Below are 17,301 nucleotides of genomic sequence, written 5' to 3' on the forward strand. Positions count from 1 at the left end.
CTGCAGCAAAATGGTTGGGTTTAGCATAAAGTGGTGTTATGAGAAGGGGGTGTTAGCAATGAGTAACACTTTTACTGCGACATTCATCCAGGGATGCGTGCTGCATCACGCTGCGTGCCACTAATTCAGGTTCTGTTTGTACAGGAGACAAGTAGAGGCTAATGGATGAAAAGCAATTATAGCTGTCTAAAAGGTGAGAGAGAGAAAGTAGATGAGAGAGAATACCATACACAAGGAGCAGAAAGCAGTTCAGTACTTAGAAATCTTGGTATACTCCAGCTGCCTTGGTCAGCATTAGCCAACAAACTTTTCTTTGCTGGCTGCTCACAGATCTCCATGTGTCAGCTGCTGGCAGCCTTTTTGGCCCACTTGTTAAATATTCAAGCATGTTCCTTCCCCATGCTGCCTCTCATACTAGAGAAACTTTCTGTAGGCATCCACAGCACTATCTCTTCGTACTCCTTCAGAACCCTCATTAAACCTTTCTTTTCCAGACTCTTGCAAAGCACTTGAAAATAGTTGGGGTGCCAGTTTGTCATGCCAGTCAGCATTATCTTTTTTTATTTTTTCCCCCACTTCCCTGTCTGGTCTCCATGTGCTGTCTCTCGTCTTATAGATAGTATGTAAGCTCTTTGTAGCAGCGATAGTCTCGTTATTCTTTGTTCTTTATCATTCTAGTCCTCCCCTCTCAAAAGGGATGTAGCAGAGGTAGACGAGGCACAGAGAAGGGCAGCAGAGATGACTGGGCATGGGGAGGCTTCTGTACGAGGAGAAATAGGCTAAGCCTTTTCATTTTAGACAAACACTGACTGAGGGGGATGACTGGTGATAAAGGTCTATAACAAGGGTATTCAGGCCATGGGCCAGATCTGCCCTCTGGAGTCATGTCATCAGCCCGCGGAGCTCCTCAGGGGTTTGAAAATTTGGCAGTGGGGGCGCAGTGATGACATTAATTGCTGTTTCCCTGCTGCCAAATTTCTGGACCCATGCAGAGCCCTGCAGGCCAGATCATATGGCTTCAGTGTGCCAGATCATGCCAGCATGTGCCTGGATCTGGGCGCACGGGGCTGGGGCTGGGGCTAGTTCAGAGACCTACAGGCCGGATCTGGCCCACAGCCCATAGGTTTAACACGCCTGTTGTAAAACCCAATAACCAAAGAGCATTGGACACGTTCATGCAGGATTGGTCCATTGGGGGATATTCAACACAACCTCCAACTTAGAAATTCCCTGGCCTCTGAATGCTGCAAGAGAAGAGGGACAGGACAGATGAGGCTGGACGGGTCCTGCATAAATACTCTTCCCCTTAGTGTCCACCCTGTGAGATGCAGGATACTGAGCTAGAGGGATCTGTGGTCCAGCCCAGTACAGCTTCTTTTATGCTCTTACATTTTCTTTACAGTGCCTAGAATAAAGGATCCTGGTTCATGGCTAGGCTTCCTAGGCGCTGTGGTCATACAAACAATAATCCATTCAGATCACTGTTGTAACCTGTCTGGTTGATCTGGCACGTTCATGAGGATTCCTGCCACAAACGGTTTTTCATGTACTGGCAACACAGGTATGCATCTCGCTGTCATAACCTCGTAGCATAGTGAACCTGCACGATTCATGCCACGTCTGATGTTCACTCCATTTACTATCCTTTCACCTGGAAAAGTTGTAGTCTTGTGTCTTCCTCGGCTTCAAAGCTTCTGGAGCATTCAGGCATTTTTCCTTTCCCATGTATTTCACAGTGATTTTACCCCTGTGTCAGGAAGCATCCTTTCCTGCTGGATGGTACAGCACTGCTATTCAATGAGCCGACTGGTGTGCTGGTGCTTGCGTGTAATGCACAAAGCAAGACAGCTTTGTCTCAAAAAACTTACAGCATATGTGAGGAAGCAGTGATATGTCTTGAAAGTAATGCTTAACTCCTCCGAGTTCAGTCATCAAAGCAGTGGGAGATAGCATTCATGATGTCTGACTACCATCAGGAGCAAGCTTAATGGGAAAGTCCCTTGTCCAAGGGCGACTGGCATTTTTTTATCACTTAGTCTGTTGTTTTGAACCAGTCTTAAGTAGGTGAGGAACAGATACGATATTTCTAAGAAGGAAACTTGGCAGATACAAACTTACTTCCTTTCAATGTCAAAGAGAGGAATTTGTTAACCAAAAAGTTTAGAACCTGTAAAGCCACAGTCCCGTGTCTGAGATGAAATGCAGCCCTCCAGAGCAACCGTTTCTGGTGCTAATTATAGGATTCACTTCAAGCAAGAAACAACCTGAGTAGATTCTGTTGCCTGTTTAAATATTTGCTGTAACAAATGGAAATGCAGAAAGAAAGAAATGTGCAAGGAACATTTTCTCCCATGTGTAACTGCTTTGCAGTGCTTTCTCTTTCTGCTTTGCTTTTCTGGGGAAATGTGTGTCGGGTATATGTATTGTTCAGTAGTTTTTAAACTGCCTGTGATGTTTCTGGCAGGGGCATGGCTCTTGGCAGGAAGATGTATGTTGTCTTTTACAAAAGACACATTATCATTGTACGACCCCAAAGTGAATTCTTAAGTTTTCTCTGTCTGTGGCTTCTGCCTTCCTATTCTTCCGTTTTAAGTTTTCCAGTACAAATATCCTCAAAGTAAGATGACTGCACACTATACTAGCCCTCCGTGGGGAGTTTCCCAATTTGCATTTTGTTTCCCCAGAATAATCCTGATTTTGCTTCTGCAGTCTGGAAGAAAGCTAATAGATTCAGGTGCTGTATTGAGTTAGGTCATGTGGTGAGATGTGAAATCCTATGGCTCACTGCTGAGCAGCACTCAGTGGTTGGAAAGCAGGAAAGAGCGGTTAGTATCCACAGCGCATGAATCTTTTCTCTCCTTTGTGGAGTACCTGATATCCACGGTATCCTCATCTATAACCTTTATATCGTTGCATGTGCTCTGGTCATACGGCTGACAGTCTGGGTATATGCCAGCCACGTCCCGTGAGGGTACGAGTTTGTGTTTGTAAGCCCGTTTAGAGTGGCAGGACCTTTGCGATGAGGACCACTTCCTGCGTTTCTCTCCGTCATAATTGACCACGCAGTAGCATGCGCTGCCAGACGTTGGAACAGTTGCCCCTAGGCTCTTAAGGGGAAGTGCATGTTTTCTAATGCTGCCTAACCTGCCCCTTCACCACCCACGAACCTTCAAGCAAGTGGCATTTACAGCAGTGTGAGAAGAGGCAGGGAGTCATACGGTGCAGGCTCAGCCCCTGCTTCTCATGACGCATGGCCCTTGCAACCGTAATTAGCCTCCTTTCTTCTGCAGCAGAAGGGAGCATTGTAATGTAAATATATTACAGCTTTGTACACCAACATCACATGAGAGCCAGTATTTGAAGGACATTGCTTATTTCTTCTTTTCCCTAAGTACAATATAGGTATTGCAGCATTTTAGCAATGTCTATTATCCAAGAGCTGGAAGGTACCGTATGTGCTAGCTATGCATGTTATGAGAAATGAGCATATTATATGTCAGAGGACTATGAAAACAAGTTTCTAGTATACTGAAATTGGTGCCTTTTTCATTTTTCCTCATTTAGCCCTTTATACCTATAATTTTTCGAATAATGAGGTTTCCCCATGGTACCATATCATTGGACAGTAGCAAATGTTGTACCTATAGTAGGGATGGAAAAAGCACTTATGATCAGAGCACTGCAGACCTGTGACCTCAGTAGTATGGAAGGCTTTAGAGCTGATTTTGACAGGGGAAAAACTAAGGATATGAAGTAAATGGAAAATGAGATAAAATACAACTTGAATTGGCCAGACTAACCTGTCTTTCTTTTGACTGATAACTGCTTTTGTAAACAAAGGGAATGTGATAGAGGCCATCAGCATAGAGGACCAGACAAACATCTGAAGTGGTGCCCTTGGGAAATTGTGAATTAAGTTGGACAAGATGGGTATTAGTACAAATAGGCAAGGGGATTACGGACTGGTTAAAGGGAGATGATAACAGATAGTGTTGAAGGGAGAAGTCTCATATGGGAAGGGGAGTTACTAGTAGAGTCCCTCCAGGATCAGTTTCATTTAGTATCTTCATTAATGACCGTTGCACAAAAAGTAGAATCGTGCTGATGAAATTTGCTGGTGGCACAAAGTTAAAAGACATCACCAATATAGAGGAAAACTGGAATACCACAGAGGAAGGATGGAATTGCTTTGAGGTCTAAGAGTAATAGAAATGGAATAAAACTCAATAATACAGAAGACTAGGCTAGGCACTTGGGGAGTAATAAAAGAGTGACTGCCCTAAGCCTGGTGCTCGGCAGCTAGAAGTGACTGAGGAGGAGAAAGGCCTGTTTGCACTAGTTGTTCACAGAACGCGCCTGAGCTGCCAAGGTGCACCAGCTGTGGGAAACAGTTCAGCCCTCAGATGTATTGGGAAGTGTCTCCAGGAGGATTGGGAAGTGTTTGGGTCATATAAAGCCATATTAAGACCTCCTCTGGATATTGTGTAAAGTTTTGGACATTTGCGTGAATTCACATGGAACAGATTCAGAGAAGGTGTACCTGAATGGAGCCTGTCTTGTGAGAGGGTCCCGAACTGCACTTCCTGAGCTAGATGAGGAGAAATGGGGCCGTTCGTAACTACTCTTAACATGGTGCTTGATTAGTTTACGGAAGCAGTGATACGGCCTTATTGCCTGTGAAACCAGGGGGCTGGACTCAGTGACTCGGACGATCCCTCTGTTCTTCACACTCCGCCCCCCGGGATTAGCCATGTTCCCGTAACAGCTTCTCCCGACATCTCTATCTGTGAGATGAAAATACCAAAAAAAAATGCTAAAATCTGTGTCCTTCTGAATTTCAACTCTTCTCACCTTGCTCCGTTTCTTCCCGTACTGTTAGCTGACGTCTGTGCAAAACGGCTGAGCAAGCTAACACCAGGCAGGGAATTTTCAAACCTTTCCTCTTACTTAGGATGACCAGGTTAAGACGCCTAGATTGATTTCCAGAGGATCCAGGTATGATAAGTCCACGTTAATAATTGAGGAGTGTCCATTGCTTGCAGGTCTGAAAAGCATTCCCCCCCGTTCTTAAGGCAAGCACCCAAAAAGTAAATATTTGGGCTTTGAATACTGTCAGAGCATATCAGTACTAGCAAAGTAAATTGAAACCATGCGATTAGTCTTGCGTTCCACGTAGAAGTGAATAAAATTAATAGTGTTAAGACTTTTGACTTGATTTGTATTTCTCATTGTATGGGTGCAACAGTGGTCAGAAAAGTGTAGTTAAAGAGTATTTGGTGGCTTATACTAAAACTGGAAGAATATTTTGAGGGGTTCTGTAAGGGTCTATCTTGGATCTGTTACCATTTAGTATTTTTATCAAAAGGCTTGGATGATGGAATAGGGAGCGCACTCGTTAAGTTTACAGATGATATCAAGCCAGGAGGAGTTGCAAGTGTGTTAGAAGACAGAATTAGAATTCAAAATGTGCTAGACAAGAGGAGTCATCTGAAATGGGATGAAATGCAGTAGCACCAAGGGCAAAGTACTACACGTGCACGTGAAGTAAACGTTCATCGCAGGTAGGACCTCAGCAGTGTCTGCACCCAGTTTCAGACAGCAACCGTCAGGAAAGATATGGATGATTTGGAGAGAGTCACAAGAGAGGAATAAAAAAAAAGAATCAGAGATCCAGAAGGCGTGAGCATTGGGTTTGTTGGGTATAGAAAGACAAGACTGAAAGGGAGAGAAGTCTTGAAATATATAAAAGGTTACTACAAAGAAACAGAACTGTGAAGATGGAAGGAACTTCTAGGGTCGTCTAGTCTAATTCCTGCACAGATGAAGCTTTCCAATGAAAGACAGACATCCTTCTTTTATTCCCTCAGACCTGAAGAAGAATGTCTTGCATTGGAAAGCTTGTCTAACTATCTCAATGGTGCAGTTGGCCCAATAAAAGACATCACGTGATTCCTGGGCCATTATGGCTACAACGTCACTCTAATATGACCAAGATTTTATAAAAATGGGTTTTTGAATTTTTTTAAGGTTACTGGTGCCATCTTGTGGCTCACTGTCACTGGTAAAAGTCAAATCACAAATGTGCGTGCGTGCGTGTGCACATACACACACACATCTCTTACGCGGGTTGGCTACTTACTTTTAGGCAAAGCCGGAAGTGTTCAGATAAGCCAGTGCGAAAGTTGAGGTCCTTTAGAAAGTATGGTTAAAAAGTTCAAATCCTGATGTGAAGGTGCATCTAACTGTGTTTCAGCCTTACATTTTGTATAAAGTCTGCCTCGTCGACAAACTCTAAGCCTGCTGCAGATGCACTTGTAGCTCACGCTCAGGGGGTTGGATTTTCCCAGTGGTGCCTGCACCCCGTGCCTCCTTGTAAACCTGCGAGAAGGCATGAAGAGCAAGGCAGCCACAACCCTCCTCCAGTTTCTTCTTGCAGCAAGACAGAACCCAGCAAGCCTCTAAGCCACTGGTCCCTTCAGAGCCCCTAAACCAGTTATCCTTCCAACCCACCTGGTGCCGACATCTGACCCTTGCTGAAGGAGAGCCCTTGCAAATAGCAATCAGATACCCCCTCTGTACAGTGGGGCAAGGCAACCGCTGTGCCTCCGAGTGGAAAGGATCAGTGAGAAAGACCTTTCCTGGATTGAAAACTAATTAAAAGATATGAAACGGAGGGTAAGACTTCTCTTTTTTTGCCATGGATTTAGGTTAGCAGTGGGGGCCACCCAGCGATCTGTACAGTGTTCAACATAGAAATCATCTGAAAAGGGGAGTGAATAGTAAAATGGCATGGTTTGCAGTTATTCCCAGAGTGCTCAGTGTCTGAGGATAGAGAGAGACCTAAGACGTGTCAGGTGTATAAAACAAACAAGGGGGGTGAAAATTTGGAGCAGAGAGTGACAAAACTTCTGATAGGAGCAGCAGTTACAGCTTGCCCCTGCCTGGCTGTCACCACAGTATAGTTGACTGTGGATGTAACTCCAGCGATCAGGGCGTGCGGGGTCCCTTCCAGGCCCCAGTCTGCAGAGCGTGGGGTCTCTCGTGTTTCAGAACTGCCGAGCTAAGCTCTTCAGCTCCAGATGGGAATCTGCTTTTGGCTCTGGAGTTTCCTTCTTAGTTCCCCAGATTGTCAGCAAGGAAAGCTGCTGGTAAGCTGTATGGAAGAAATGAGTTTTGTGCCCATGAGAACATTGAAATATGACCTTTAAGGAAGAGAGAAACACCAACTGTAGATTTATTTTGTGATACTGAATAATACAAGGAGTTTGGGGTATTGCCCTCGAGTGCCTCTGCTTTATTTTTGAGATTTATCAGTTTACTTTCCCTCTCTTCTAATATCATTCTGTTCCCTACTGATTGTGTAGCGGTTCTACACGCACCGTAAACTGACTGTACACAGGGCAACCCACGTAAAATCAGAACATACTGCTTTATTGGTAACATGAAACGCAACATGCCTCCACTTTTTGGAGAAAGGCAGCGACTAAATTTCACAGGAAGTATTTTAAGGATCTGTTTGAATCTGTGTTGAAAGTAAACTGCTGGAGACTGGGAAGCACGTAGAAGCTAAAGGAAGATGAGATGATGAAGAGGTTGAAATAGATCTGGGTGCAAACATGTAATGTGACATTCTAATAGAAAATCATGGAATTCGTTTTTGGAGTATCAATTTTTAAATTGTGGTGAACAGTAGGTCAGCACAGTGTTGCTGGGAATGTATATATTTTTAACACTGTGCCCAACTTTAACCTATCCCCTTGCATGAACCACTTCTGTATTCATGTAAAACAGTAGGAACATAACTGGGCTGGGGGGAGTGAATGGGGTGCAAACATCACAGCTGCTGCCGCAACCCAAAGCACAAAACTGCCCAGTTAACACCTCTGTAAAATATTTTGGCATTCTTGCTGTTGACTTTTTACAAATGTTATAACACAACAGCTAATAAAACCAAGATCATACATATTTATATGGGCTTTTGTTTTTAAGTGTCTCAGCAGATGAAGCAAACTCTCCGTTGTCTCCATACAGCTGGCAGGTAAGTAGGTGCATATACAACTATATCGTATTTTTAATGCTTGATCACCATTTCAGCAGTAACCTGTGCGTAGATGAGTCACTTCCTCTGATTTCTTTCAGCATGTGCGCACACAGACAGTTTGCAGGTGGAAGCTAAGGTCCCTCTTTATGTAGCGCTCCAGTTTGTTCTGTATCCTCATATCTTCAGATATTATTCATGCTGTCTTTAAGAACTTGGTAATGCTGCTAAGACATGGGCTGTGTGTTTTTCTGTCTCCTTGTCTCAGACTTGCCAGATTGTTAAACCTGAGGAAAATAACAAAGTCTGAATCTTGTAGAGCTCCAGTCTTTGCTGTGTGCGCCTAATTGAGAAGTGGTTCCATTACACATCAAAAGTGTGTGAAACTTGGAAGACCAAACTCCGAACGTTTGATTTTTAGATGTTGATTCCTCATTTGTGTTATGATCGTTGTTATGGTGTCCAGGTGTGCTAATAAGAAGCGAGGTTTAGAAATGCCAGTTGATTGCTTTGCGATCCTTGTAGTTAAATCATTCCTTTTGAACCACCTTGGTCACAGCATGGCAGTACTCCCCACTCATCATGTATGTGCATGCTTTTTCCCCACGTAGGGAGCAGGGGGGTGGTATCCCCCCGGCTATGGGACAGGAGTGAGACGGGGTGGGAAGAAGTTACTTTATACCTCTGTTTGATGCGAACGGGATTGCAAAGCATAGTTGGGTTTGGCTGAAGGTTTGCTCTTAAGGGTCATAGCAAAGTGGGGTGGGGGGAATTTCCTAGTTTTGAGGTGTCATTTGGAGAGGTGGCTGTTCCTTATCTCCGGGGTGTTGGCATTCATCGGAAGCCATTCTGAGCCCTCCTGATAGGGTGGGCTATAAATCTTAATAATAATAATAGCAATGCAAGGTATCTTATCCCACTCTCATGGAAAGGGAAGCTACCTTCCTTTAACGTTGGGGTAAGAATGTGCACAGAAGCAGGTACAGTTGGGGTAGCCGACGTGCTGCAGGCTCACCCCAGCTTACTTTACAGTAACACGCCTGTGTAGTCATCCCTTCCTAGAATAGGACAGTGCTTCTTAATTACTTCCATTCACTGATCTCTTATGACTAAAACTTTGATCATTTCCTTTGTTTCCTCGTATTAATTTGTATGTTGCAAAGATAGAAGTTTTCTAGTGCTATCTAATGAACAAACACATCATTGCCACTAAGGATTACAAGAGCGTGCTTTTAAAGAATAGTTGTGGGCAGTTGGCCTGATATGTAAAATTTATGCACATCTCAATTTATCCATATGGGAACTGCCCCCGAAAGCACATGAAAGGCTAGTCAGGCCTCATACTAACACTCATAACAGTAATTGTAGGCAATGGCACATGGCTCACTCGTGAAAGCCAGGTGCAGCCTGAATGACTGGGAAAGATATGAACTTTTTAAAAAGATAAACGTGTTATGCTTTTCCGATTCCTCGTGTAGAATTTATTGTAGAATTTTGAAACGCAAGAAATGTTGTCCAGAGGCTACCCGTACTAGAGATGTGATGAAGTCATTCTGCCAGGCTAGCCCAGGAAAGACTACTGCTTTCAATAAAACATGCTTTTCCGTTCAGCTTTATTATCATCACGTAATTTTAACTCAGAACAATTCATTCCAGTTCTAATACTTGCCTACTGTATGTTTTTTTTTTTATTTTATTTTAAAAAACAAACAAACCAGCCTCTAGAAAATCAGAAGGATGAGACAGATGAGCAGCACTGGCCAGAAACTCAACCAGTTATTTGGCAGAATGAAGAGAGGAGGAAGAGCAAACAACTTAGAAAGGAATATTTCAAGGTATCAGAAATACTTTTTTGTTGGTGCCTTTTTCACTTTGGAACTCTAGCTTTCTTAATCAAAACAAGATCATTTTTCTGGGACAAAAAACGAAGAAAATTCAGCTTAACTTATCACTAAACTATACACCATGTCTCAAAAAATGTCTGTGCACTTCAGTCACTAGGAGTACAGAGACACGTTGATTAGCGGTGCCGATTCTCATTTTTCAGAAGGTCGGCAGCGCGTTTGCAGCGTGCGTGACGCGGGGTGCTCAGAATGGGCGTTAGTGAAACATCCGAGCACTCCTAGTAGCAAGCAACAGATATAAGTGTGTACATTCATTTTGAAACACGTGGCCATATGATACAAGCAGGTACATTAAATTTACCTTCTGCATTTTACAAGAGCAAGTATGTCTTTGGGTATCCTTTAACCATACAAAATAACAATATTTTGAATTTGAACAAGAGTCTTTAATCTGCGCCTCTATCCTTTTTGGGGCTATTTAGAGTTGGGAGTGTAGTGGATTTTTTGCAAAAAGAAGAAAAAAGGCAGCCTAGCATTTTTCCTGAACTTGTTATGAGCTATAACCTCCATTTAGTTCAGTCTGGTAGGTGAATAGATATGTTTTCAGGGTGTTATGACAACGCAGTGCGCTGGAAAATATTGTCTCTCTGAAGCAATCCGTCTTCTCAGGCTGTGTGCTAAAGACCTTGGATCAAGTCTAACCCCCAATTCTCCCGAACATTAATTGGTTCTTTCCTTTCTCCTTCCCCAAACTTAGTCACAAGACGCGTGCAAAAATAGTTTTTATGCTCAGTGTGATGTTTTTACGAAGTTTAAATAAAATGTATAATACATCTTAAAGCAGTTACTATATCCTGATGCAGCAGAAAGGTACTTAGTAGCCATGTTAGCCTGAAGTCATAGTATCTGATGAAATAAGATGTTGCTTATGAAAGCTTATGCCTCTCTGCATTAATTAGTCTATAAGGTGTCACTCTGCCTTACCCGATACAGCATGTTATCATCAAACATTTTCATAATTGATCTCTTAACATCTAGCTGAACACTTGCATTTGAGACATTTTCTGTTACTGCTTCATTTTGTTTGCAGTGTGTGTCAGTGGTCACAAGATGTCAGTGTCTACATTTTGCAAAAGCAGATCTTAGTTTTGTCCATCTTTTGGAGATAATGTAGGTGTTTGTGCTTCTGACTGGATTGCGAATTAGGATGTTCAGAACTGTGAAAAGGGCTTCAGGAAATGTAGCCATCATACTTCTATCTGGAAAGGTGGCCGTTCCAAAATGTCATGCAAGTTTGAAGTTAATTGCATTTGAGAATGAAGAAGGTATTGTGCATAATTTAGTCCAAGGCAAAGAGATTGCAGTGGGGAGTGTGGACAGGAAATGGGATGACTGGAGGCCAGAGTGCTGATAAGGGAGAGACATGGGGTGGGAAGCCGGGGGTGTCACTAGGCAAGGAGCATTGTAAGCGAGGGAGACTAAGGCAGAGATTCTGGGAATAAACTGGCTAAGCACGGAGACAGGGACTGGGGCAAAAGCCCTGAGGAATAGAGGCAGGGGCAGAACTCTTATTTCACTCGTGCGCAATCAGTGTGACTTGAGACTAGTGTTACCTGACTAAGATGTGGGAGTGCTTGTTACCCCTGCTGAGCATGTAAGTGCCCCCATTACAGGAATAGGGAGATGTCCATGTATCTCTGGAGGGTGATTCTGTGCATACAATGGGTGCAGTCCACATGCCCAGGGTGGGCATCAATCTCTCCTACATGTCAGCAACAGAAAATGGGACTGTGATGAGAAGCTGGGATACTTCTGAACTGAAGTTGGTACAAGGCATCTCAGCTTGAGCACCCAGAATTAACAGATCTTGTGACCTTAAACTCCTTGTGCTTCAGTTCCTAGCTGTAAAATGAAGATAGAATAGCCCTTCATCTCACACAGGTGTTGCGGAAATAATTTCACTAATGTTTATGAACATTCAGGCACTGTGGTGATGAGTAGTGTAGGAAAAGCCAAGAAGGAAAATAATTCTGTTTTCAGAGCAGTGTTTGAATAGAGTGCAATAAATATGTAAGGAGTATATAAATAAATGAAGGATTCTGTGGAGAAAATAATACTTGATTAGGTAATTAAAGACTGAATTATTATGAAGGATGTGCACAAGAGAGCTGAATTAAAGCTGTACAGATGGCCTTAATTCTGCAAAGTGCCTGACTTTGCAGTGTTAGCAACGTTTTAATATCGCTTTCCACATGCAGTTGTACATATAGTTTAAGTTCCTTTCTAATGGATGCCGCTATAGTAGTTGTTTGATATAGTGTGATGGAGTAGCTACGCTGGCATCAAAATCCAAGACCAGATTCTGCAAAAATATTTTCTAAAATACACACAATGCAATCATAAATGTAAAAATGTTTCTCACTAACATTTAAAAAACATTCTGTGTAGTGCCATAAGGCCTCATTTCTTCCAGTCATTTTAACAATAAGTTGGTTGGCTGTAGCACTGTTACCTGAGCAAAGGTGGTACCCCAGGGGAGCCAGCAGCAGTCAGGACGTGAATGCAGAAGCCCTTGTCCCTGTCCCAAGTTCTGCACTATTTAAAAACATTTGCAGGATGATGGTCAGTCATCTATCTAGCAGTCCCACTGGCATGCATTACTTTTGGGACACGTAAAACCTGTGCATTTTCTACGAATAATAAAAAAAAATGTTTGTTTTGCAGTACAAGTCTTCCAGAAAGAGTTCAAGTGGAAATGAAAATGATGAGGTGAGACACAACGGTGGTATAAAATACTTCAACCAAGACATTACTTGTTTGCATTGTAGTGCCACTAAGCAATCCCAGACACAGCCCAGGAACAGGTTGATGAGCAGGGTGTAAATGCCACAGGCAGGCTGTCCTTGCCCCATAGAGCTTGTAGCCTACCTAGAACACAAGAGATATATATATATGTATAAAATACCACCTGCCATAGACACTGCGCACGGGCACCTGAGTAAAGTAGAAGATATGGTTATTCTAAGAAAGGGCCGTTTCTTTGTGCCTCCCTCATTATACTGTTGTACAGTGGCTGTCTGCATGCCATAGTGCTCATCCCAAATGCATTTCCCAAATGCATTTGCAAGTCTGGAACGTAAAAGCTAAGAGTTAACATTAATTTTAAACATTGTTTTTCCTGTCTTCATTTTTGTCTCTTCTCTTCCACTTGGTTTCTTGTTGCAAACATTTACAGTGAGATTGCTGCTAACTGTAATAATGACTTTACCTTCAACAATATAAAAAATTGTGAAGCAATGCTTTTGATTACTATAGCAGTTAGCATTTCAATAGTCGCTCAACTTTTAAGGGGGTGAAAGAATTAGTAGATGTAATAATTTTTCTGTTGTCCACAAGAAACTGCAGTCCAGTAATACAACTTGATTTAAATCCTGTATCTTCTTTAAACAAAATAGATAGCGACTAGCTCCAGTGTTGTACGAGTTTAAATAATATTTATTTGTAGATAAGTGGGGGCTTTGTGATTTAAATACCTTTACAATTAAAAGTGCAAAAGATTAAAGAGGGAAGGGTTTGTCATTTAAAATGTCATTTAATTATGACATTTTAAATTTGAATAGATTAAAATAAGTAATATAGACCTGTATTTTTCTCAGGAAGAATTCAAATTAAATACTTTACAGCAAGAAAATCCCTTTTGTCAAAGTATTGTTGCTAAAAATATGCAATAGTTGATTGACTGGCACGTTGTTAATTGCTACTGGACTCTGCCATATTTAAGAGAAATGTTACCTGTGTTATGCATGCATGTAGTCATTTTCATAACTTCATATTTTACCTATTTAAATCATAATTTTCTTTTTATAATTTCATCTCTGATTTCTTTTTAGCAAGACAGTGATAATACTAATGTGTCTCCACAGTCTCCTGTATCATCTGAGGTACAAGTTTGTGTTTTTTGGTTTGTTTTTTTTTCTTTCAGGGAACATTTTCTGTGTGCACTAATTTGCTTTCACCATACAAAAATAGGTGGCTCTCAGACAAATCAGAAAATGTACTCAGTGGGCTTTCCTTTGAAGAGATTTGAAACCTTATATGCATATGCCTTAATTTAAAAGTCAGATATAAAAAGGAATCAGTTGTGTTAAAGGAAGATCACTGGATCTTTTTGATTAATTGATGTACAAGAAAGAAACGGTTGGTTTTCTGCCTCACTTGTTCCGGCTGAGAGAAGTCAAAGTTGCCGGGCTGAAAAAGGACAGCGTCCGGGTGGCCCAGTGTTTAGAGAGTTGTAAACACCAGTTGTGATTTAGAACGGTGTCCATCCGTACACGATCCTGTGTCGCCAGGTCTTCCTCTGAGTCAGAGTTTCATCTCCCATGCATCCGGTTGCCTGATGTATGCCTTAGCCTGGCTTCCTGGGCGATTTTTAAGAAGGAAAATGCATGTGGCCTGACTGACATTTCCCTTGTTGCCAGTCGCATTGCAAACCTCTGCCGAGAAGAACAGACGCTCATAAATCTACTATCAGCTAGGTATCATGGAGTGGGGAGTCAGGAAAGAGTTTATATGGCAGAGGGTGTTCCCCGCCACCCCGGTAATGGAGGACTTGAAGTGTCCCTCCTCCAACTCTAGGGATGGGAGAGGGCCATGTCCTGCGCTTGAACATACCCTTTGTCTTATAAAGAAATAAAAGGGGAGTCACTCCTGGGCGTGCTTCCCCTGCTGGAAGTGCAGAAGGGGGCCCGTGCCACACCGTGGCCTGTGCTGACACTACAGAGGGGAGGCAGAAGTAGTGGCTGCCTGCCTGCCTGCAAGCTGCCACTGCTTATTCTTCATGATAACCTGGATTGTTATCCCTGAACCTGCTTAGGTGGGTTTTGTCCAGAACTGGGGTGAGACACGTTTGGATTGTGAGCTTTGGTAGCAAGACATATACACATCAGTTCATAGATGCATAGATGTTAGGGGCTGGAAGGGACCTTACAAGATCATCGGGTCCAGCCCCCCTGCACTTGGGCAGGAAAGACTACTCCCTTAAATGGTTTTTCAAATACCTGTTTCTTTTGGTTTGTTCAGATGTAATGAACTAGGTCCGTCCACTCAACAGTGCTCTTTAAGGGATTCTTTTCTGTGGCTTAATCTGCATACATGCATATGGCACTGAATTAGCTGAACTTTTTTTGAAATAATCGAGTTAAATCCATGCCAATCTGTATGTGGTTACACTTCTGTTATTTCCACCTGGCTTAGAATTAGAAGTAGGTTCATATAGAGATCTCAGTTGCTTTAAACAGAGACTTCAGTTAAACTGGTGTCACTTTTCTGCCTAGAGAAGGGTGTCTCTCCTTGGCGAGCGAACGTACATCACTGCCTTATTATAGCACCCCCCTAGGATTTAAGGCTAGGATACTGCTAGAAAGATGCTAGAACTCTGTTCTTTCATTGAAGCAAAGGGAAGTTTTGTACTCTGCACATGGAAAGTGGTCAGTGTTGTCTTGATGGGAACAGAAGTTTTAGATGTGTTTTTTTTAGTCTCTTAATTCCCTCAAACACTGGAGGAAAAATGACAGTATATTTTTTTTTTTAACAGGATTATGAAAGGACTGACAGTAACTCTCATGGTCCATTTGGTCTCAAACCTAGGTCAGGTAAGCTGCCGTTGTTTGTACCGCATGGCAGAGCAGATGCTGACTCTCCCCACTGTCAGGGAGGGGAAGGACAACAGATGCATGAACTGGGACAAGTGGAAGGGGACAGCAAGTCCTCACAGGCGGTTAACACAGCGCTATGGGGAGAGGCAAGGCCAGCTGCTCGGAGAAGCTTCTCACTGAAGGGCCCCTCAGTTGCAAAGTAATTTGCTACCCCATTCATTTCTCTTCTCAGACGTAAGCCGTCCTGTGCAGACCAAGGATGAGAGTACACACTTGTCCCTGAGAATACTGCAGAGAGGCAAGGACCACTTGCTCTCCATTGAATAGATGTGTAGAGTAGGGAGCTGCCCGTGCTTCTTTGGCTTAGCACATCTCATGCCCCTTTCACTGCCAAGCAGCTGCTCGCTCTCCTTGCAGGGCGACTGCTTTAGATAATGCCAGCTGGCACAGATGCTAATTTCCCTGAAGCCTAGGAAGCAGGGGGCACGCCTTTAGTTAATACTTCGTTTCTTTACTTTGTACTTAGTCATATACTGCATTGCATGTGGTATATAAACTATATGCAATACCACTGGGAAATGTTACCATAGTATCAGCAAAAAAAAAGGAGACTGCAACTGGGAGCTTCTTTTCAGAAGCTCAGTAGGAAAAGCCTGTCCTGCTTCTACACATTTTGGGCTCCTGTTTATCTTTTGCAAACTTAAAAAATGCATCTTTCCTGATTACTAATTTATGGATCCTCAGTACAAGAATATACCCAGCGAAGGTCACTCACATATGGTATCACTTTGGCGATTACACACTCTCCTAACATGGTGTAATTATAAAATGATTGGTATTCCAGTTTTTGAAAAGGTTCTCCTTTAAATTGTTCCAGAGACTTGGGAGTTAAGAGCGTACTTTATTTTCATATAATGTATGCATGCCATAAATTTAAACTAGCATAACCATGACACTCTGAACAAGTCATTTAAAATGTCTATTGTTCAGTATGACTGGAAACTTTCCTGCTAAAAAAACAAAGTAAGAAGTGAATGAGAGAGGCTGTGCAAGGATTAAACTTTGAACATATTGTCCTAATTTACCACACATCAAAATATTCCAAAATATGTGCCAAGCAGAGTTGCACATCTAAATTAACTCTCTCTGCATGGTTTCTAGGCACAAATGTGCATGTGTGAAAAATTATCTAGTCTAGCTTTTTCTGCAAGTTTGACTGAACTACTAGCCCAGTTAGCTGATATATTAGGGGAGTCATCTTATGATAGTGATACATCCTATGATACATAACATAGCTGTCTTAACATGTCAGTAGAGTTTTTCTCTTATTTGTCCTTACTGATGGACTCTTCCCCATAAGGCTGGTTTTTTCCAAGTACTGAAAAATAACTACTAATTTTTCACAGCTTTCAGCCGTACATCACGCCAGGACTATGGAGCAGTGGACCCTGGATTTACAATGAGAAGGAAAATGGAGCATTTAAGGGAAGAAAGGGAACAAATAAGACAGCTTCGCAATGTATGTGCTATAGTTTGCTATATAGGTTCAGTCTTGGGGCCATAACTTCCCTTTACCCTTCCCTACCAGTAAAACCCTTGTAGTGAAGCCTTTCTATGATAGAGATTATGACTGCGGTGCAAGAGCCATCCCCACAGCAACATAGTTCCACCCTAAGAGCTTGCATATGACAAATCTCCTCCTCAAGGAGAAAATGGCACGAAAGAAAACGAGTGTCTGGCTGGTAGGCCTCTCTAGCATGCTGGT

At 42.5% G+C, this 17,301-nt stretch overlaps 1 protein-coding gene across 1 annotated transcript in view; it reads left to right on the top strand.

Annotated features, from left to right (window-relative positions):
- LRCH2 (leucine rich repeats and calponin homology domain containing 2) overlaps window positions 1-17,301 on the top strand; it is a 75,244-nt gene that overhangs the window by 45,236 nt on the left and 12,707 nt on the right. The window contains exons 13-18 of the mRNA XM_059732929.1: window positions 7,990-8,038; window positions 9,757-9,873; window positions 12,607-12,651; window positions 13,773-13,823; window positions 15,476-15,533; window positions 16,943-17,055. Coding sequence (XP_059588912.1) covers window positions 7,990-8,038; window positions 9,757-9,873; window positions 12,607-12,651; window positions 13,773-13,823; window positions 15,476-15,533; window positions 16,943-17,055 — 433 coding nt within the window. The remainder of the gene's footprint in view (window positions 1-7,989; window positions 8,039-9,756; window positions 9,874-12,606; window positions 12,652-13,772; window positions 13,824-15,475; window positions 15,534-16,942; window positions 17,056-17,301) is intronic.

This window comes from Alligator mississippiensis, chromosome 8 (genome assembly GCF_030867095.1).
Source record: "Alligator mississippiensis isolate rAllMis1 chromosome 8, rAllMis1, whole genome shotgun sequence".
NCBI lineage: Eukaryota > Metazoa > Chordata > Crocodylia > Alligatoridae > Alligator > Alligator mississippiensis.